Source organism: Danio aesculapii, chromosome 21 (assembly GCF_903798145.1).
Source record: "Danio aesculapii chromosome 21, fDanAes4.1, whole genome shotgun sequence".
NCBI lineage: Eukaryota > Metazoa > Chordata > Actinopteri > Cypriniformes > Danionidae > Danio > Danio aesculapii.
This window is the reverse complement of record NC_079455.1, coordinates 23448381-23472106: the sequence shown is the minus strand read 5'-3', so window position 1 is coordinate 23472106 and position 23726 is coordinate 23448381. Positions and strand designations below refer to the sequence as shown.

The window sequence follows — 23726 nt, the reverse complement described above, 5'->3', positions numbered from 1 at the left end:
TTAACGTTAAAGTGAGCGCCGTTTGTCTGACAGGTTCATTTGCGATAGCATTCTCCCAATGGATATTGTATAAGACGAAATGACCAAGCATTCAGCCGCAAATATACAATCTCAGAGAAGCTCCAAGTGTTTTAACAAGATGTGTAGTCATGTGCAAGAAATAATGTTCCATGATTACTGGATTCACAAGGCCTGGGTAATCATCAACAAGCAAAACTGCATTCTGACAGCGAACTACACCTGAACTTACGGCAGGGTATGTGAACTCACACATAGAGTAAAAGTTGGTTTTATATTCGCACATTCGGAGTTACTCCTTAATATAATTTTCATAAAAGTATTATTTGCAAACTCTAAATAGCGAAATCATATTAGCAGCCAATGACTATCAAAGTACAACATTGTTCACAGTCAAAAAACAGTGTTAATGTTGTTTTTAAGTCACACTTGCAGGTTATTTCAGACCGAATATTCAAAGTGCCGTGGTAAACAATATAGGGAGTGTGTTACAAGTTGTCGCTGAATGAATGTTTAAATATAAAACCAACTTTCATTAATAACTTACACTTTCACTTTTCATTCTTAGCATTCAGTTTCCGCAGTTTAATTAAACGTGTTTAACTTTATGCTGAAATCATTGCTGCAATCAAAAATGAGTAATGTGTATGATTCAGCATAGCGTGAACTTACCTGATATGAAATGAGAACTGCAGAGTCCAGCATTTTTAATTAGGTCGTCACTTCATTCAGCTCCCCTTTAGCCAAAGTCGTCAGCAGTTAGCATTAAAAGCAGCATGGTGTACGGTAAATGTTACGTTTTCTATTTTTGGACTATTTTCGAATTTGGCATCCTACTGCACAACACGACATGTTTACTATTGCCACCGGTCTCTTTTTGCAACCGGGAACCCGTGTGACGTCATGTGTGATGTAGGTTGGTAATTCATCTATTGTGAAGTTAATCAAATTAGCATTATTACAGCAAATTACTGTAAAAAGAGCTACATCTTTTGCATGTTAGTTATAGGAATTCAAAGTCTTTTATTTCCCTCAACATAGACATTAATACAAATGAACTTTTATGCTAGTATAGGCACTTTGTTTGATATTTAGAAATAACAGAATATTATTGCAGCCCCAAAAACAATAAGGTTACATCTTCAAAAATAATTTGAAAGAAAATCATCCTGTTTTGAAACGACATGAATGTCATAGTAAATTTTCATTTTTGGGTGCACTGCACCTTTATTTAATTTTATAAGGTTATCATGGAAATATGAAATAATTTTTAATGAACATAAATTTGTGCTTAGCCAAAAACCTAATAAAGTGGAACAAAAGTAATTGATTCATAAAACCAAACACTGTTAAACACCCAAAATGTTTTCAAAGTCAGAGTAAATGTCAGAATGACTAGCCGAGGAAAGCCTGCTTTACAGTAAAATATAGTTATTTCTACAAGATAATTCTGTGAAATCACAGTAATGAACTTTACTATCTATCGTGAAGTTACTCTATATGGCTGTAATTTGACAGTAATTTAAAGAAACAAAATCACAATAAATTACTGTGAACTACCTCACAGTAATTTTGTTGTGAATTCACACACAGTATTTTACTGTGAAAGTAATGCAATTATTATCCAGTAATTCACTGTATATTTAAGGTATTTTTTTACAGTGTATACCCAGACACACACCATCCAACTGTTTGTTTACTGCAAGTGCAAAAATAAACCCCCGCCCCTATTCAATATTCAGTATCTGTTGAAAATACATCATCAAATTTAAATTAAAGTCTGCAGCAACTTTCGGTTCACACAGATAAACAATGGCATGAATATGATCGGTATTGATTATTTTAAAGTACTAGTCTTTTTTGATTTGAAAATATGTTTTACTTTTTTTTTTGGGGGGGGGGGGGGGGGGGGTGTATTTATTTTGGTCCATTGCTTCTCTATCTTAAAATACCTGCATATTTGGCTGGTGTGTGAGAGAATTTTCGTTTATTGATCACTTTTTACCAACAGTGATTGAACAACTTGTAAACAAGGTTAAAAAAGGGTCTTTCACAAAAACCTGTTGTCCCCTGTTGGCTGATTTGTATGTGAAGAATATTTGTTTGCTGGGAAAATCAGAAGGATTTGACATTTACACAACTTCTGAGGGCATAAAACAAATGATTATGCAATATGCAAGATAATGCAGAATTTGCTACTGTAACGTCCGTCTGACTATAATATTATTATATATTTAACCTTAATAAGACAATATTATGATTAAGGTGTTTACATGAGTTACTTTTTGAATGTTTCTTTCATGGTCCCGTTTTACTAGTTACAGCACATAATTCAATTAATGTCATTGCGTCACCACTCTATCCACATTTCCTCTGGAGCCTCATGTAATTTTAGCTGTTTCATCTTTAATTTGTCAACTTTAACTGCTGTTTGGCACTTCCACTTTCTTTCAGGAACATTTCATGCATGTTCCCCTTGATAAACGAGATATTGGATGCGAGTATGGACTGCTGGAAGAGTGTTGTTTTAATGGAATTTGATACTGCACGCCGTATGGAAAAAAAAAACGCATTTCACTGATTCGGTATTGTGCAGAGACTAGTAACAAACAGCCGTGTGTGTATAGACTATCCTATCACAAAATTCAGCGAAAATCCTACACAATGGTAATAGTTTAATTAAGGTGTTTACATGTCTGTACCACACTTGAATAATGTGACTAAAATCCGCATACTCCACATCTTAATTCCATTTCTGTTTAGTCCGACTATGACCTTAATTGGATTAAATTAATCAAAAATCACTGTTTACATGGTAGACTCTTAATCCAAGTATTGTCTTAATCGTATAATAACATTTTCATTAAAATCGTATTAAAATGTCTTAAATGGATTATTGGTGTCCATGTAAACATACTCACTGTCATGCAAATGATTCGGTATATTAAAGGGAGAGTTCACCCAAAAATCTAAATTACTCTCCCTCATGTGGTTTTTATGACTTTTTTCCTCCTGTTATATACATGAGTTAGTATAATTTTGAAGATATTTTGAAGAATGCTGCTTGCTGGCACCCATTGACTTCCATTGTAAAAAATAAAAATACTATGGGAGTCAATGGTTGCCAGCCACCAGCTTTCTTCAAAATATCTTCTTTTTTTGTTCAACAGAAGACAGAAACTCAAATAAATTTCAACTCAAATAAGTGAAAAGTGAGTAAATAATGACTTTGTTTTTATTTTCTCTTTAACATGTTTAAAGCAAACATTGGAGATTGTCTTGGAGGCTACCTGGTATAAACTATTTTGCAGTAAAAATACTAAAATGATAAACTAAAATAAAAATAAATGTATAGAAAATGTAAAAGTAATGCAAAAAAAAAAAGAAAAATGTAAGAAAAATAAAATAAAATATAATAATTCAATAAAAAAACTAATAAACTGTTGGTGGAAATAGCCTAGTGGTTAGTGCATTAACAAATAGCACCCAGGTGCTTTCGGCAACCAGAGTTCGCTTCCTGGCCCGAGGTCCTTTGCCGATCCTTCCCCTATCTCTGCTCCCCATACTTTCCTGTCTGTAAATCTCCACTGTCCTATCAATAAAGGTGAAAACCTCCATAAAAAAACTGATAAACTATTAATATAAAAGCATTGATATATATAAAATTGAAAAATGTAAATATCTCACAAAATGCAAAGCTTCCAAAAAGTAAAGAGAGTTCCAATCTGAAATATAGTCATGAGTTACCTGATTTAATTAATGTTAGCAACTTTTAATGGTTATTATCAGGCGATATATAAAAAAAAACATAATAAAAAGTATTGCAGACATAAATGATAGTTAAAAGGGTTTTGTGGTCTTCTAGTAATCCAATGGTCTCAAACTCAATTCCTGGAGGGCCGCAGCTATGCACATTTTAGCTCCAACCACCTCTAAAGCCTGTTTTATACTTTCACCTGGCGCCGCATAACGGACCTTCGCTGACTGCGTGCACACCTCATGAAACAAACGAGGCTTTTATACTTGCCGTGTTTGCCGTTGTGATATTCTTTAAAACAACAGGAGGGCAGTCAAAAAAACCACTGTAAAATCAGACAGATAAACAGAGAAGTAGAAAGTTACCGGAACTACGTCCTATCATTACTATTACTGATAATATTGATTATTATTATTATTTTTAAACTAATTATTTTTATTATTTTTATAATTTATTATAATAATTATAAACATTTTTATAACCATTCAAGATTTTTTTAAATCAAACTTTGATGCATCAATTGCTTTTGTTCATATCTCGGACAGTTTTACCTATTAAAGTTTATTAAAATAATAATGACAACAGAACATGGGTTGCTTCACAAATATGTTTTTTATTATTGGAAAAAAAAAACTAAAGAAAGTAGACTTACTAAAAATACTGATGTTTTTTAGATTTAGCCCGTACCACAATTGACACATTACTGTCTGGATAGTTTCTGTCCTCTTCTTATGCTAAAAAGGGAATAATGGTCCAACATTCCTGACCATTATCACCAATAAAGCCCAAAAAAACAGCATCAATATATTGTAAGCCGATAGGTTCAAATATTCCTTTTCAGATATCAAAGAAATAATTTGTCCTTTCAATATAGTTTTGTAACTATTAAATTGTTTTAAATTCAAAAAATTATAATATATACATCAGTGTAAAAGCTATGAATGGTGGAAAAACATATTCTGTAATTATGTACCTGGTTGTCCACTTTTGCGTTGTCCTCTTTTGGCTTTAACAAACTTATCCCTCAGGTTTTTCCAAACTTTTTAACCAAAACTTTCCTCTTTTTCCACTGTTGTTGCAATTTCTAGCCAAGAATTATTGGTCATCTGGTTATCCCTGTGATCACGCATGGACGGATCATAAATATGTCTGTACAATCAGACAAAATCTCTGTTTGTGTTTCATATTCAACTCCAATCAAACACGGCACTGCACGAACTGTTCGCTCGAGTGTCAAAAACAAAATTGTGCGTTCTGCCAGCCAAAATCCTGTCGCACAAACACATCGATGACGTCACATTTACCGCACGCACTCAAGCGAACTAGTATAAACCAGGCTTCACTCACACCTGCTTAATAGTCTCTAGTAGTCTTGAACACCTTGATTAGTTGGATCAGCTGTGTTTGATTATGATTGGATCAAAACTGTGCAGAGCTGCGACCCTCCAGGAGTTTGAGACTTATGTAATAAACACTACATGTCATGATATAAATGAAGACTTGTGTGTGTTTTTCTAGGTTATCCCAGACTGGAAGGAGCAGGAATGGGACCCGGAGAAGGCTGACTCTTATGCAGGAATCTTTCACTTCCGCTTCTGGCGCTTTGGCGAATGGGTGGACGTGGTGATCGATGACCGTCTGCCCACGGTGGACAACCAGCTGGTTTACTGCCATTCCAATGACAGCAATGAGTTCTGGAGTGCCCTTGTGGAAAAAGCCTATGCCAAGTAAACACTTCAGGCTAATTCAAAAAGGTCTGTACTCAGACTGACTTTAAAGTAAAGTGATGCTGAGGTCTTTCTCTGTACCAATCAAGAGTGTATGGCTGTTATGAAGCACTGGACGGTGGAAACACGGCTGATGCTCTGGTGGATTTCACTGGTGGTGTGTCTGAACCGATGGACCTGCTGGAGGGTCAGTTCGCTCAGGATGAAACTGCCAGAAACCAGCTCTTTGAGAGGGTGCTTAAGGTTCATAATCGTGATGGCCTTATCAGCTGCTCCATCAGGGTGAGAATAGAACAAAACTTCCAGAGTTTGCGCAATTTTGTTTTATTTTATTCCTTAATTTGTAATATTTTTATATTTTAATTTTATTTGATAACTTTTTACTTATTTTTTCCTCTTTTTTTATTCTATTTATTTGTGTATTTTATTTTACTTTATTTTGATTTTTTTTATGTTGTTTTGTATATTTAAATTTGTCAATTTTATTATGTTTCCTCTGGTTTCCTTGTGTGCATTGTTAAATTTTGTTTATGTATTTTTTGCATTACATTTAATTGTTGTGTATTTTATTTAGCTTAATTCAGCATTAATATTTTATTTTACTTTTAATTTTGTTGTCATGAGACTGGTCTTGTAGATTTCTTGGATCAAACAGAGAACATTGATATAATTTATTGCCTAATTGACACGACTTAGTGTTCACCATCTTGAATTAGTTTGAAAATCTGTTGTTTTGAACTCTCCTTAAATTGTTCCACCAAATTTGGCTCAGACCATGCTGCCAAAAAGTTACAGAATTTTCCAGTTGCTCTGTAGCTTGTTGTCGTGCTTGTTTATGATGTAGTCACTGGGCTGCTTGGCCCCAATAATTGCTGCTTGCAGATATATTTTATTTTATTTTATTTTATTTTATTTTATTTTATTTTATTTTATTTTATTTTATTTTATTTTATTTTATTTTATTTTATTTTATTTTATTACTTTTTGCTTTTTTTTTCTCTCTTTTTTATTTTATTTAATTGTTGTGTATTTTATTTTATTTCGATTTATTTATTTATTTTTTATTTATTTTTTGTTATGTTTTATATATTTTCATTCGTAAATTTTATGTTTTCTCCTGTTTCCTGGTCTGCATTGTTTAATTTAGTCTGTTTATTTTTTGTGTTCCATTTAATTGTTGTGTATTTTATTTAGCTTAATTTAGCATTAATATTTTATTGTAATTTTACTTTTCATTTTATGACATTTTATTATATTTCCCTGCTTCATTTAAATTTTTAAATTACTATTTGTGTTCACTATTGTGTATATATATATTGTACTATTTGTTCGATTTAGTTATTTTATTTAGATTTTTGTATATTATTTTACATTTATCTCTTTTTTTATTCCCATTTTGTTCATTTTATGTACATATGCATCACCATGTGTCTCACGTCTGCCAAGATTTGTATTCCGGCACTCATTCATCCATTAATCCAGCCATCCATCACTTTTTTCTGCGTTCATTTATTTTCTTACATAAAAGTGTACTTTCCCAGACTCAAAGCAATCTTGGATTGTGTGTGACTTGCTTATCAATGGTCTGTGAAACCTTTCATCCATGGAAAAAAAAACACATTCTGAATATCTTTATAGCTGAGCGTTTTTTTTGTTTTAGTAGAATATCAAACAAAATGTCTCTAAATACTTCAGCTCCCTATAGGAACTCCATTTTACAGTATGTTAAGCAACATTTATAAATCCATTTGAGCAGCATTATCTGATATACCAGACAGGACTATTACAGATTTTCTGGGGGTCATAACCCAAGCTCCATCAAGCTTTGCCATAAATTCAGGCCTTTTATTCAAATGAGAAGAAGAAAATCATGCAGTTTGTACGGACTTAATAATGCTCCATATAGATGACAAAAAAAACGACCAAACTCATTCTTTCTCCATTGTCCAAAAAAAATATTTTGTCCACATAATTATGCATGTCACAAGCTTACGTTACGTCTATGCATAATGTCATCTTCATTTGCATAGCTCAATGGAGTGTAATAAATGGGCGTGGCTTGTCCTCTACTGATTAACATCACCATACTTCACTGCAGCATGAAATAACAGCTCGTGTTTTTAAAATCGATAATTCACAGGCAGCGCATGTGCTTGCATGCTAATCAGGGATGAAGATGATTATGCTTTTTTGGATAGACCTTAAAAAGGTAATCAACTGCCTTTTTTGAAGGAACCTCTGTGTGCACACTAGTGTGCATATCTGCATATGTTGGACAGAATACATACTTCATAGAAAGATGCTACTGTCATTTAAGTTAAAAACATATAGATTCTTACTACATTTCTGGAAAAACAGACAAATAGTGAACTGGTAATATAAACAGTTATTTAGACTTGTGTGGTATGACAATACTATTTGATCTGTTACAGTCAGCACTGCATCATCTTTTGGTTGAAATATTTTTTATTATTTACAAGTGTCGAATAATGCAACTTATTATTTACAAGTGTCGAACTGTGCATTGTTTGTAATCCAATTTGCAATAATATGAAGTGAACAAAACAGCAAGTTCTTTAATGGCACCTTTGGAACGTCATAAACAGGTTCATCCACTCTTTCCCAGTGTTGAGATCAGAAGAAATGGTGTGATTTTCCACAACATGGCAACACACTGCATCTAGTTATCTTCAGAACGTCTTTATCATATAGTATCTACACTGACCTGCCTTTATCTCTCATTATTTATAGTGTGTGAAGTAGTAGGTGGAGCTAATTAGGCAGTGATGACCTTCTGAGGAGGCGGAGTTTAGCTGTGTTACATAATAAACATTCCTTAACCTGTTCTTTTGCTCCTAAAAAGAAACTTTTGAATACTGAAACTTGATGAAATTTTGGATTTTAGGTTCATGACCCCTTTAAATTTGGTATTTAGAAACTAAATAAAATTTTACCTCTGGTATGCAGGCAACGACAGTAGAGGACATGGAGGCACGCCTGGACTGTGGATTAGTGAAAGGCCATGCCTACGCAGTTACCGACGTACGCAAGGTTCGTCTGGGACATGGCCTGCTGGCTTATTTTAAGTCTGAAAAGCTGCACATGATCCGCATGAGGAACCCCTGGGGTGAGAAGGAGTGGAGTGGACCCTGGAGTGACAGGTGAGACTGACCCTGGAAGTCAGAGAGCATCTAGAGATCAAGTATCAAATCCAGTTCCTGGAGCGCCGCAGCTCTGCACAGTTTAGTTCCAACCCTGCTTCAACACACTTACCTGCAGGTTTCAAACAAAACTGAAGGACTCAATTAGTCTGGTCAGGTGTGTTTAATTAGGGTTGGAACTAAACTGTGCAGAGCTGCAGCCCTCCAGGAACTGGATTTGAGACCTGTGATCTAGAGCATGCTCCATAAGGAATGATCCTTGTCCAGTGTCTGCACTTTTTACAACAAAGGCTCATTGTAGATGTGTTCTTCAGCCTGCATTTTGTGAAACTGCAAAAACTTCAAAATACATTTTATTACACTTTCTCTGTAAAAAGAAACACTATGGGGTACCGTGACTCCAACAACTTTTGTTCCTTTTCACACTAATGATAATAATGAATAATATAATAAAGAATTTCCCAGTAATGGGCTGCGGATGGAAGGGCATCCACTGCATAAAACATGTAGCGGAATAGTTGGTGGTTCATTCCTCTGTGGTGACTCCTGATAAGTAAGGCACTAAGTCGAAGGAAAATGAATGAAGGTATAATAAAGGATTTTTTTCCTGAAATTCTTTTCACAGCACAAAATAAATACCATAAAACAACTTAACAGTGTTTCCTAGTGATGGGTTGTGGCTGGAAGGGCACCCGCTGCATAAAAACATGCTGGATAAGTTGGCGGTTGATTCCGCTGTGGTGACCCCAGATTAATAAAGGGACTAAGCCAAAAAGAAAATGAATGAATGAACTTAACAGTGTCTATGAATTGTAATCGAATACGATTGTCTATCACCATATGGACAACTGTTTGCTCAGTAACTCACTTTGTATGGTGTTGTGTTGTGATGCAGAGAGCTCAGGTTTAAGTCTAATAGAGAGTCCACAAAAAAAAACTATGTAAAATAAAGATAAAACAATGTGGTTGCAGACACTTTTCTCCTATGTTTGCTTTTAAAAACACTGTTAGTTTGATTTAGGGATGAGTTCAGTTTATTGGTTCACTAGGTGATCTGCACAACAAACCCCACCTTCTAATTCAGTGGTCCTCAACCGTTTTACCACCACGCATCGGTCAACGCTTTACAACTCTTCACGCAGTTTGTGTGCGCAAGCCACACACCTCCATTGGAAAAAACGAACTTGAGCGAAATCTGGAAAAGAAGCAATATGCGAACGGCCCCTAAAAAGCCGTCATCATTTGTGATCTCTTCTTGCACAGCCATGGTGGATTCACCTGATTTGTTGACAAATGGGTTGCAGATCCAATCCTTGGCAGTCCTTCAATGGGCCTATTCCCCTTAGCAAAGAAACTTTCCAAAAACTTCTGTTTCATACTCATTTTGCTGCTTGTGGGTTAAATTTGGGCGCTCAAGTGACCGAGATGTAACCGAGAGCACATAGTCATTTGTCAAAAATACAAGACTTTTCAAAATAAAAGATCATTCTGAGTTTATTTATTAGGATAGTAAATAAAAGGAAAATAATTAATGATTTCTTGTGCGGCCTGTTACCAATTGATCCGGGGCCCGGTGGTTGAAGACCACAGTTCTAAGGGAGGTATGCAAGAAGGACGTGTATCTGAAATGTACAACAAAATGTACACTAAGTAACATATTTCAGATTCCCAAAAATGTAGACAGCACCCTCTAGTGAATTTGTCATTTGAAACATGCAACGAAATATACTTAGGGCAACGTATTTTACATTTTGATAAACTGTCATCCATATTGAACACAGTGCAAATTACATTCATATGTATGATTTATTGAAAATGGTTTGAAATCATACCCTGATTGAATATGGTGTGAATTTTGGTCACTTTCTCACATAACATAAAATGTAAACACATCAGAGAATGTTGTGGAGGATGAAATAAGTTTAGACTTGTTTCACAAACAAGGTGGTATTGTACAGGTTGAGCTGAAGTCAAATCAATTTGGACTCGCAGTGTGAAAAAAAAAAACTATTTGAAAGGCATACATGATCCCAAATTTCTCTCAAAAGTACCAAAGCTAAGTGTGTCAATATACTAGCTACAGTATATGACATGGCACTGTAATCAGACACAGCTTCCCAACACTTATTTATATATATTCTCTACTGAGCAGAAAGGATTTGTCCTTTTTTTGCATCAATAGGGTATTTTAATACTGTATCTCCTTAGAGACTAGAGCAAAGCCTTTCTCTCACTCCTCTTGAGATACTTTCAGTATAAATAACACATAAGCAAAGTGTCTATTCTTATCGCTGGCTGGCGTGAAATTGAGAAATCAAGCCAGGCAAGGCTGGAATAAAATAAGCCGAAGCTGTGATTGAAACGGAGAGGTCTGAGGGTGTTTAGACATCCACTGCCTTTCATTTAAATAACTGTGCTCATGTTTGGTGACACCTACCCTTAAATATCCACCGGCTTCGTATTAAAGCGGGGTCCTGTAATTTGAGAGAGGAAAATATGAACAATCTTTTCCATCATTTTTTGCTCAAATGCTACAACATGGTTATATTGGCCTCTGAATTATTTACTGGCCAGCCGGAAGAGTCTTATTGAGGTGAAAGCAATCTTTCTTCATATTTCTGCTTGATGAATTATTTATTCAGGGCTTGATTAAAAAAATCAGACTTGGCGAAGTGCTTTGTTTCTTTCACAGTGTACTGGAAAAAAAAAGCTAGCATGTAGTGTTGTACAGTGCTGACACGTGTGTGTTTATAATAGATGTGTTTAGTTTTGATATATCTGGGTAATCGCTGGTTTATTTTGCAGCTCAGAAGAGTGGAAGAAAGTGAGCAAGAGTGAGAGAGAGAAGCTGGGCGTCACTGTTCAGGATGATGGAGAGTTTTGGTGAGGTTTCCTCATTCATCTTTATGCGTTTAACAGTATTTTGCTTTCATCTAACGTGACTTGCTAAAAAAAGAGCAAAAGCAACACATATGGGTGAAACCATGACATATTTTTACCTTTAACTGGTAAAAATCCTATTCTTTTGCATTTTTTATGTTAATAAATTTAGAGCATTGACTGTTATTAGAGTTCATTGTCTCAATGTCTTTTATATTATATTATATTATATTATATTATATTATATTATATTATATTATATTATATTATATTATAATTATATTATATTATATTATATTATGTTATGTTATGTTATGTTATGTTATGTTATGTTATGTTATGTTATGTTATGTTATGTTATGTTATGTTATGTTATATTAAATTATATTATATTATATTATATTATATTATATTATATTATATTATATTATATTATATTATATTATATTATACTGACACAATAAGTGAAACTCATTTACTCTATTAAATGTCTTGGCAACACTTTACAATGGAGTTCCATTAGTTAATGTTAGTTAATGTATTTAATTTATTGACTAACACTAACAAACAATTGGAAAAAAATACATTTATTACAGTATTTATTAATCTTTGTTAACATTAGTTAATGGAAATGAAGTTGTTCATTTTTAGGTCATGTTAACTACTGTAACTAATGTTAACAAGCACCAGTGTTGGGTGTAACGCATTACAAGTAACGTGAGTTAGATAATAATATTACTTTTGTAAGTAATTACTTTTTCCTGAAAATTAAGTAATAATATTTGAGTTACTTTTTTAAAAATGTTACACAACTTACTTTTTTGTTGAATTAATTAGCTTTTAAAAAGGAAATTGCTGAATTAGAATTGGGATATCATTATTTTGAACACATGGAAGTAAAGGAATTGTACTTGAAAATTTGTACTTCACTAATAAGACAAAAAGCACCAAAGCTGCAATCGTGCTGCTTTAAACTGTCATTAATCTGTATTTACGGCATGTAGAGCTCTGGGGTCAGGACATTCTCAGAAGATAACATTATTCTACATTATTAGATGTCGATGTGTTTTTTTTAAGGTAAATAAATATGTAGGTTATACCGTGTGTTGTAAATTGCAGAGCTCCTCTATTTAAAAAAAAAAAAAAACTATATATTTCTTGAGTTGTCTCACAATTTTATTTTCATGCAATTTAAAGTGTAAAGAAAATTATTCTTCAAATAAAATTGTGTAATTTTGAGTTTGTATATTGAAATTCTTACTTTTTTCTCTGAGATTATGAATCTAAATTAAGTCTTAAATGTAAAATTATAAGTACATGAGTGAAAAAAAAACTTCAAGTTCTGAAAGAGATCAAGCCTCAACCAGGTAAGAGAAAGTAACGCAAAAGTAGCTCAAAAGTAACGTACATTATATTTACCATAAAAAGTAAGTAACGCCAACTAGATACTTTTTAGAAGAGTAACTCAATATTTTAATGCATTCATTTCCAAAGTAACTGTCCTCAACACTCACAAGCACAACTATTGATTTTAATAATGCATTAGTACATGTTGGACTATGATTAATAAATGCTGTACAGGATTGTTCATACTTAAATACATTAACTAATAAAACCATATTGTGACCAATATCACATATTCTAACAATAATCCTTTTTTCACAGCATTTATTAATCGAGACAGATGTCAGTCAAGAAATATATCATTGTTAATGTTAGTGCATAATCCATTAATGTTAATTTGAAACACCCTGTAATGACAATTATTCTATATCTGCAAATGCAGAAATTAACATTTTAATAGAGTAAATATGTATAAAATTTTAAAGAGCCCCAATCATGAGTTTTTTTAAATTACCATCGATAAATGGAAGTAAATGGAAACATCCAGCTGAGGTTTAAATCTGAAAGTGCATCGTGCACCATGTTTAAAACTGTTGATTCTTTTGAGTCGACTTAGATTCAGTTGAATGATTCATCCTTTGTTCGCATATTTTGCTTGAAAGCGATCCACGTCGATACAAGACATCGTATTAATTTTGAAAATTAAAAAACAATTAAAATTATTGTCTCGTTTTCTATAGTTTGTCAAATATGTATTTAATTGTGTGTTGTAACTTGTAAACGCTCCACCTGGCTTGAAACATTATAGATCAGTGCTTGTAATGTATCTCTAAGGTTAAATCTGTATTAGGGCTATTTACATATTATGTCCAAAACAATGCTGAAAAATCAATGCGTTTCCCTCCATCTCGCGCTAAACGCAGTCGACCATTCACAACACACTGGGTCATCGGACCAATCAGCACAGATTAGCTTTGGGATTAGCTTCGGGGTTGGGAACAAATGAATTGCTGAACAAGTCAAATGGGAGTCGTTGGAATAATTAGGTAAAATAAATGCATATTATAAGACAATGAAAGTGTTTTTTGACCTTGGATGCATATCACCTGTTGTTGGAGACCCCCAAAACCAAATGACCTTTTTAAATGCATAATATGGGCTCTTTAAATTGTATTGAAAATGTTCACATTTGGCAAATAAAATAAAAGTATCTTGAGAAAATCCATTTGGTATATTACCCTTTTGTTCCTTTGTTTTCAAACTTTCCAAAATCAGGTTTTGTTAGAAAATGTTAAGGAACTATATGCAGGTTTTAGATTGCATCTAATAAATGCTAAATTCTCCTTTTATCAAATGTCTGGCTGTGAACTGCACCACCAGGATGAACTTTGAGGATTTCTGTCACTACTTCACGGACCTGATCCTGTGTCGACTGATCAACACATCCTACTTGAGCATCCATAAGACCTGGGAGGAGGAGGTGATGAGGGGCTCGTGGCTCCACCGAGACGAGCCGCTCCGCAACCGTGCCGGAGGCTGCATTAACCACAAAACCACATTTCTGCAAAACCCGCAGGTCGGTCAGTGATTCTGTGCACATCTGCCTTGTCAAATGCTGTTCCTGTCCTGGAGGTATTTAAAGCTCGGGGGGCTTCACTGAAATGAGTTTAACACGTGTTTCTGTCCACAGTATGTTTTTGATGTAAGAAAAGTGGAAGATGAGGTGCTGATCTGCCTGCAGCAGAAGGAGCGCAGAGCTACTCCAAAAGAGGGCAAAGGAGAGAATCTGGCCATTGGATTTGATATCCATAGGGTACAGAATTACATGCACACGGAAATATCATATTGCAAAGCTTCACATTTGAATGCTAAAATAAGCATGGTGTGGAATTGTAAGTATGAAATATTGTTTCTGATATAGAATAAAAAAAATTTATCTACCTATGATTTTACATTTAAAACTTTTTAGAATGTGTAACTCACAAATGCAAAATATAAACAACTTACAAATCAGAATTAATTCAATTAGATTCATAATCTCAGTAAAAATAGTGAGAATTGCAGTACAATTAAACTCAAAATTACGAGAAAGCCTAGTTTTTTTTTGTTTGTTTTTTTTTTTTTTAAACTTTTTTTTAAACTCCAAATTGCATGAAAATAAAATTGTGAGAACCCAGGAAATAAATTCAGAATTGTGAGAGAGCCTATAATTTTTAGATAAATAGTCATAATCTTTGAGGAATAAACTGAGTATTTCAAAAAGCCAACAAACTTGCAATTCGGTGGGGGAAAAGTCAGAATTCTGATACATAAATTTTACATTTTAAAATAAAAGTCACACTGCAAGACACAACTATTATTTATTAATTTATAAAAAAAATGTATTATTAATATTTATTTATCCAGTTATTGCTCAAACTTTTAGATAAAAGTCAAAATTATAAGACATAAACTCAAAATTTTTATATAAAAGTCATAATTGTGAGATAAAAAATGTAAATTCTAAATTAAAAGTCAAAATTAGTTAAATAAATAAATACATTTTAATAAATAAATAGCTGTCTCGCAGCTATTTATTTATTAAAATGTATTTATTTATTTATTCATTGCTCAAACTTAATAAATAAATGTCACAATTATGAGACATCAACTCAGAATTTTTATATAAAAGTCAGAATTGTGAGATATAAAATGTAAATTATAAAATAAAAGTCAGAATTGTGAGACAGCTATTTATTTATTTAATAAAATTGATAAAATTATTAATATTTATTTATTTATTTATTTATTCATTATGAGGCATAAACTCAAAACATAAGGATAAGAGTCTAAATTTCAAGATAAAAAGCAAAATTTTGAGATGAAAGTCAGAATTCTTAGATTTTAACTTATTTAAAATTCACTATTGCCTATTATTACCTTAATAAACCTTAAGAGTTAATTATTTATTTAACTCTGAGAGAAACAATCAAACAGTCGATGATATAAATGAAATATAGTACCCCATCAGCCAGCATATTTTTGACCTGTTTTGACCAAGCCTCTTTTCTACCACCAGGTGGAGTTGAACAGAAAGTACAGAATGCACTCGGCCCAGCAGAAGGTCGCAGGGTCCATCTACATCAACTCTCGCTGCGTCTTTCTCCGGAAAGAGCTAAAGGAGGGCCGTTACGTCATCATCCCCACAACATTTGACCCCGGTCAGCAAGGAGAGTTCCTGCTCAGAGTCTTCACTGATGTGCCTTCAGACTGCAAGTAATAATAAAAACACATGTTAAGCATGCTTGGTGCTTCGTTCGAAAGGCTGACCTCATTCCTGCTTTTGTTTCCTTAGAGAATTAACTCTGGACGAGCCTCCACAAACATGCTGGACTGGGATGTGTGGATACCCTCAGCTGGTCACACAGGTGCATGTGTTAAGTGCCGAGGGCCTGCAGGGCCAAGACGCCAATGGAGGTATGAACAGTATTTCTGGTAACAGTAAAGGCCCTGATATGCATCAAATGAACTTGAAATGCTGTCATTTCAAACATTACCTCGCCAAAATTAAGTTTGTTTTGGCAGTTCAAAACACCTTTGAGCTACCATTGTTTTGTGGTGATTGCGCAATTGGAGGGTTTATTCTGAAACTGTACCTTCTTTAATGTGTATTTATTTTACCGATTCGTTTCTCATTCCACGGAGGTCAGACCGGAGACAGTGTTTAAGCATGTTTCATAAATGGTGATCAGTGTTGGGTGAAATTAGTTACAAAGTTCTTGTCATTAAATTCCTTTTCTGCTGAAAAAGTAAAATAAGGGATTACTTAAAATGTTTAGGTCATTTCATGACAGTTACATATAATGTACTGTTATAATGTTGCCTTAGATATTGTACATGTATTCAATAATTCTGTTTAAATCAACCCAGCAGAGAATATTTTTGATATACAAATACAAATACAGGTCACTGTTGTTGTTTTTGGGGAACACACAAGCAGCGGGAGACATTTTACAACTCTTGTTTTGGAATGTTTGTAAACAGTATAGAGCTATCAGCTATTTCAAAATGTTTTGCCCTCAAACAAAGAATGAAAAGAGATTTAGTTTGAAGTATACTGGGGCCTTAATACAGTAGATAAACAGTTGAAGTTTGAAGTTTTTCAAGCATTTTCCAACTGATTCAGAGCAAGGAATTTTTCATAGTATGTCCCTTAATATTTTTTCTCTGCACGCAGAAAAAATGGTACAATGTTGTACCAAAGAAGGTACAAACCCTTGTCATTGGGGCAGTACCTTTTCATGGAACAGAATTGTACCTTAAGACAAAGAAACACATTTGTACCATTGCAGTTTGTACCTTTAAGATTTCTACTATGGGAAACCAAAATGTATCTTTTGGTTTTAAAACCTGCAGATACAATACTTGTATTTTCATCAAAGTTACGAATCTGATCCATGAAGGTACCACTACAGTGACAAGACAGTGTCAAATGTGTTCCTTCAAGAACTATTTAACCTCATTTTGCTATATCAAAAATACGTCAATTTATTTTCAGTAAATATAAAACATCAAATAGTTTTTTTTTAAGTTAAGTTTCTTTTTGTGTAAATGCACCTTTTCCATTTACAATAAAGAATAAAAAATACTTTAACATAAATGAAAGATCTATTTTTTGCTAAACATTTCACAACACTTTTCACAAAACTGTTACAGCAGTACATTCTTCCATGTACAATATAAAACATTTTTCCATAATTTTCACACAAAACCTTTGTAATCACTTAAAAGTGAATTTAATTGACTTAATTTTAAAATAGAAATATAATTATGCAAAACTATTATAATGAGATATGCGCAATGTTTGATCAGTTTTACAATACTTAAATGTCTGCATGAACAATTTGCATATGCAGGACTTTTGCCAACTCACATGCGTAGTGGAAAGCAAATGCCAAAAGGTGCGGATATCAATAATGAAAATGTATTTAACAGAAAATGCTTACCAAATGTTTATTAAAAATGTCTTAAATGTTTAGTTTACAATACCTTTAGTTTTGTTTTATCAGTTGTTTTGTATTATAGAACTTAATAATTATTGTTTATGAGTTTCTTTAAACATATGCTTTTAAATGATGATTCATGTTTTAATATGGAACTTATTCATAAAATCACTTTGCCTTTCTGGTAATTTTTTTTTTCATAGATATTGTATTAAAGAAGCAGTTGTCCAACACATATGTACCTTTTTTATGAGAGCAATTGTGTACCTTCATTTCAAATGTACCATTAAAATTACAGAACGGGATCATATAAGGTATAGCATTTACAAAGGTACAAAACTGTACCTTAACGAACAATTTTTTGTAACTTTTTTTCTGAGAGTGTGGAGAAAGTCTTTTTTTAATATATATATATATATATATATATATATATATATATATATATATATATATATATATATATATATATATATATATATATACATATATTATTAGCCCCCTTAAGCTTTTTTTTTTTTCAATTGTCTACAGTACAAACCATCATTATTCAAACCTAATTCCAAAAAAGTTAGGACACTGTACAGATTGTGAATAAAAAGGAATGCAATAATTTACAAATCTCATAAACTTATATTTTATTTTTATTTAATCAAAATGTTGGCTCATTTTAGATTTCAAGACAGCTACACATTCCAAAAAAGTTGGGACATGTAGCAATAACAGGCTAGAAAAGTCAAATGTACATGCACTGTACAGGAACAGCTGGAGAAGGATCACCAATTTCTTCAATGCTGCACCACAAAATAGTGAAGCAATATCAGAAAGGAGTTTCTCTGCAAAAAATTGCAAAGAGTTTGAAGCTATCTACAGTGCATAATATCATCAAAAGATTCAGAGAATCTGGAACAATCTCTGTGCGTAAGGGTCAATGCCGGAAAACCATACTGGATGCCCGTGATCTTCGGGCCTTAAGACGGCACTGCATCACAAACAGGAATGCTACTATAATGATAATCACAATATGGGCTCAGGTCTACTTACAGAAAACATTGTCAGTGAACACAATCCACCATGCCATTCACCGTTGCCAGCTAAAAGTCTATAGGTCAAAAAAATAAGCCATATTTAAACATGATCCAGAAGCGCAGGTGTTTTCTCTGGGCCAAGGCTCATTTAAAATGGACTGTGGAAAACTATTCTGTGGTCATACGAATCAAAATTTGAAGTTGTTTTTGGAAAACCGGGAAGCTATGTCATCCACTTAGAGGACAGGGACAACCCAAGTTGTTATCAGCGCTCAGTTCAGAAGCTGTTGAAATTTGGAACTTCCACATCATTGCATTCAGATTTTATTCACAATTTGTACAGTGTCCCAAATTTTTTGGAATCAGGTTTGTACAATGAGTTGCCGAATTACCTTAACTTGCCTAGTTACCCTAATTAACCCAGTTAAGTCTTTAAATGTCACTTTAAGCTGAATACCAGTATCTTGAAAAATATCTAGTAAAATATGATGTACTGTCAACATGGCAAAGATAAAATCAGTTATTAGAAATGAGTTATTAAAACTATTATGTTTAGAAATGTGTTGAAAAACTCTTCTTTCCATTAAAAAGAAATTGGGGGAAAATATACAGGGGGGCTAATAATTCTGAATTCTACTGTATATAGCGTGGGTCAAAGAGGAGACAAGCTATGTTTGTGTCTTTAACAAATGAAATTTACAAGATTGAACAACACTAATTCTGGACTGTTCTTTTATTTAATATAAGAATAAATTACCATATTAAGTTTAACTGTGCAGTATTTTAAATCATTAAAAACATGTTTGTTAACAAATGTCTTTGTTTTTCGGGGCTGTTCATGCTGTATGTCATCAAATTATTCTTATTTAAAATATGTATGGCAATACGTTTTGGTATATGAACTATTGTTACACTAAATTACATTTTAGCTGGTGTCTTCTTTAAATTATGATCAAAAATGTACGAAAGTCATTCTTTTTACCCAAGAAATAATAAAAACAGGACAAAATCTAATGTATGAAAACGTTTTAAACATCTAATTTTCTTCTTTAATCCACATACAGTATAAGTGTGTATAACATAAAATAAATATCTGAATATATTAAATGAATGAAAACACTTGGATTCCCTTGAAGCCAATGTTTTACCAATTACAGCTCATACTGTATATTTGTAGGTTTTCTCATAGATTTTCCCTTTAACCAGTGCTTTACAGGATAATCTGTAGTCACGTTATAAGGTAAATTCACCCAAAAATGTCATTTTTTTTGCACAGTTGGATAGAGTAAATAATTTATGGGTGACTTATTCCTTTAAGAATAATTCAGAGAGTCAGAGTTCAGACTCTTAATCTGTCTGGAGCTTTTACATATGGAAATCTCTTTTGACCGCACACAGAGCTGCACTGCTTGATCTCCCACAAGACTCACTCTGACTTTTGCACACGAGGTAATGACTTTTAGCAGCTGTGAGTGTCTGTCTCATAGAAATGTGAGCATTTTACATGTTTATTGTGGAATGTTTCTTAATCTGCAACACTGTCTCTTGTTTGCTTGTAATGTTGTAATGAATAGCGAAAGAAGCTTTTGCTTTGACATCAAAATTTAGATTGTTTTGTTGTTCAGAGAAAACTGAACATGATTTTTTTGTTCCTGTTTTTTTTCTAATGTTAATATTTTAGTTTATTACAGATTTAATTTAACACAATTAATTGTTAATTGTTATTAACTGATAACTAGTTGGATTTAGGTATTGTTCTTGTGGTCCCATCAAATAGAGATACAAATGATTAATTTCCAGAACATACTCATTCACTGTTCCTTACTGGTGGAACCCAGAACACTAAATTCCTGAAAATATACTTAACTACATCTTGCTAAAAGGTCTTTCTCTGCACGTTCACTGTTCCTTTATACATATTTATTCTAGCTTATATAATTCTCTGGAAATCCCTAGGTGGGCCCTACATGGGCAACAAATTTCATATGGGCAACACCCAAGGGTCCTACATGAGTTAAATACATAGGTTAAGCACATGGGTAAACACAATCAATGCCATATTAGACCCTAGGTGGACCCCAAGTGGAAAACACACTCAACATGGGCAACACACAACCTATTAAAATTGGTTAAATATTGGTAGATACAATACCAGATAGGGCCCCAGGTGGCTATCCCCAGATGGGTCCTACATGGGCAAATCCAGATGGGCCCCTGGTTGGCCCCACATGGGCAACACAATCAATATGGGAACACTTAAGGTTCAGAGCTGCTAAACTTATGCGGGTCCCACGTGGACAACCCAGATGTGCCCAGGAGGGCTCCACATGGACATAGCACTCTGTATAGGCAAAACACAAGGGTCCCACATTGGTTAAACATGGGTAAATGCAATACCATATAGGGCCGCAGGTGGCTATCCCCAGATGGCCTTCACGTTGGCCTCCACGTGGGCAAATCCAGATAGGTGCTAGGTTGGCCCCACATGTGGAACACACTCAATATGGGAACACTTAAGGGTCTAACATGAGTTAAAAACATGGGCAAACATGGGTAAACACAATCATATGTTGCCTGTGGGTGACAAGTAGGTGATCAGTATATGGCTTCAGATCTGCCAAACTCATGTGGGTCCCATGTGGACAACCCAGATGGGCCCAGGAGGGCTCCCTATGGGCAAAGCACTTTGTCGCATTTTGTTTGGAACTGAAAATTGGTTTGCGTTAGAACACAATGTCAGGCCTACGTCAATGTCCAACTTCCAACCTAAAATCAACCAAATATCAATGTCTAATGATGTTACAGCTTGACGTTGTGTGGACGTTACCACTATGACGTCTATCAGATGTTGGATTTTGGTTGCCATACCTGCCAAATAAATGTCAATATCTGACATTAATAGGACGTTCGTTTAAGATATTGGTTCGACATTGGGTTTGATTAGTTTCTAACAACCTACAATCGACCAAATATCAACGTAATTTGACGTCATTATTGGACATCAAAATAACGTTGTCCTTAGACGCTGGCTAGACATTGAATTTTGGTCACCTGATGTCAAAAACCTAAATCGAACCTAATATTAAAGTCTTATGACGTTGTGTGCCTGCTAGGCTATAACTAAATGCACTACAGAATGTTACGTTTACACACATCCACAAGTTATATGTAAATGCCTCAGCTTTTTACAGCATAATACTCACTACTCTTGAGTTCTTTTAAAAGGGCTACTTTTTACTCATAATTTGAGTAATATTTACAACAGGTACTTTTACTCTACTTGCACTACATTTTTAGGCAAGTAATGGTACTTTTACCTAAGTATGATTTTTCAGTACTCTTTACACCACTGGTGACAAGTAGGTGATCAGTATATAGCTTCAGAGTTGGCAAACACATTTGTGTCCCACGTGGGCAACCCTAGTTGGTCTCCACATGGGCAAACTCAGGTGGACTTAATATGGGCGACATATATGGCTTCAGATTGGGTAAAATGTTAGAGAAGATTGAAATTTGCAGTAAATGCTGCTCGTAGTACAGTTTTGTTTCTTATAAAGGTTATTATTAGGAAAACATTTTAAGAGTTGAATCCTGTGATATGTAGCGTTTTGCTGACACATGTCTGTTTTCTTCAGCCTCTGACCCGTATGTGATCATCACTTGTGAAGGGGAGAAGGTCCGCTCTCCTGTGCACAAAGACACGCGCTGCCCTAATTTTGACATCAAGGGAATATTCTACCGCAAAAAGCCAAAGGAAGGCATTCACATCGAGGTGAGTTGAAAGTATGTAATTACATCTCTTCCTCCTTCAGTCCCTCTCATCAACTGCTACAAATCTCCTTCCCTGTGCTGCTCTGTTCCTCTCACATTATTTCTGCTTCTCTTTTCTTATTTCCCACTTAACCCTCCCGACTGCTCCGTGACCCACTCAGATCTACAATAAGAATGTGATTGTTGACACCTTCCTGGGTCAGGTAACCCTCTTTAGTGACCCAAATGACCGCCAAGAGCAGCACACGGTCTACCTTAAAGACAAGGGCAGTCGGCAGGACAACAACCTTCCGGGGACGCTGACTGTGCGTGTGATCACCTGCACCACTTTAACCAACATCTGATCAGAAACCAAACACCTGCATCCCACCTCTTCACACTCTCTGCTTGGGTTCCTCATTCACCCACAATGCCTTTTAGCTCTCATAGTTTACTACAGTAAAAAGATGGTTCACCTGAATGATGACAGTTCTGTCATTATTTACTCACTGTCATGTCATTCCAAACCCTCTTGTTTTCCTTGAATCAAACAATTAAAGATGAATGTTTATAGCTGGTATTAATTACATATGCAAACCTATTGAAGCATCAGTTTGTCCATTTGGTATATTCATACTTTTATTTGAAGCTGTACGCTTTATGTGAGGAAAACCCTCAAAATGGCATCATTATATAGTGATAATCTTCTGCTCTTGAGAGCCGTTAACTGGAAAACTACTGTAATTTGATTGAATAAGTGATCTTAAATTGTTCATTCTGATTCATGCATGAATCAATAATCTTTTGAACCTGTTCTTTGTTTGTTCTGATTCACAAATCACTTCTCAGGTTCTCACTGATTGACTATTGATTCATGATTCATTGATCCATTTCCAGTGGTTCTTCATTAAAGGGCCATGAAACCCCCCTCTTTCGGTTCAAGTCTACCTTAGAATTTTTTCAAAAAGTGAAGACTGGCTGCTCTGTAATCAGTAATAATCCAACCGGAGTGATCCAAGCATATAATAAATGAATCGTTTTCTCCTTACTGCTTTATCTGCGTTTTGGAGGAATCTCCCCTT

At 34.1% G+C, this 23726-nt stretch overlaps 1 protein-coding gene across 1 annotated transcript in view; it reads left to right on the top strand.

Annotated features, from left to right (window-relative positions):
• The window catches only part of capn5b (calpain 5b), a 46787-nt gene extending 23720 nt beyond the window's left edge, over positions 1–23067 (top strand). The window contains exons 3-12 of the mRNA XM_056446632.1: positions 5294–5502; positions 5592–5784; positions 8470–8663; positions 11469–11546; positions 14268–14463; positions 14578–14700; positions 15946–16142; positions 16222–16343; positions 22530–22666; positions 22827–23067. Coding sequence (XP_056302607.1) covers positions 5294–5502; positions 5592–5784; positions 8470–8663; positions 11469–11546; positions 14268–14463; positions 14578–14700; positions 15946–16142; positions 16222–16343; positions 22530–22666; positions 22827–23009 — 1632 coding nt within the window. The 3' untranslated portion in view covers positions 23010–23067. The remainder of the gene's footprint in view (positions 1–5293; positions 5503–5591; positions 5785–8469; positions 8664–11468; positions 11547–14267; positions 14464–14577; positions 14701–15945; positions 16143–16221; positions 16344–22529; positions 22667–22826) is intronic.
• Positions 23068–23726: the final 659 nt, after the last annotated feature.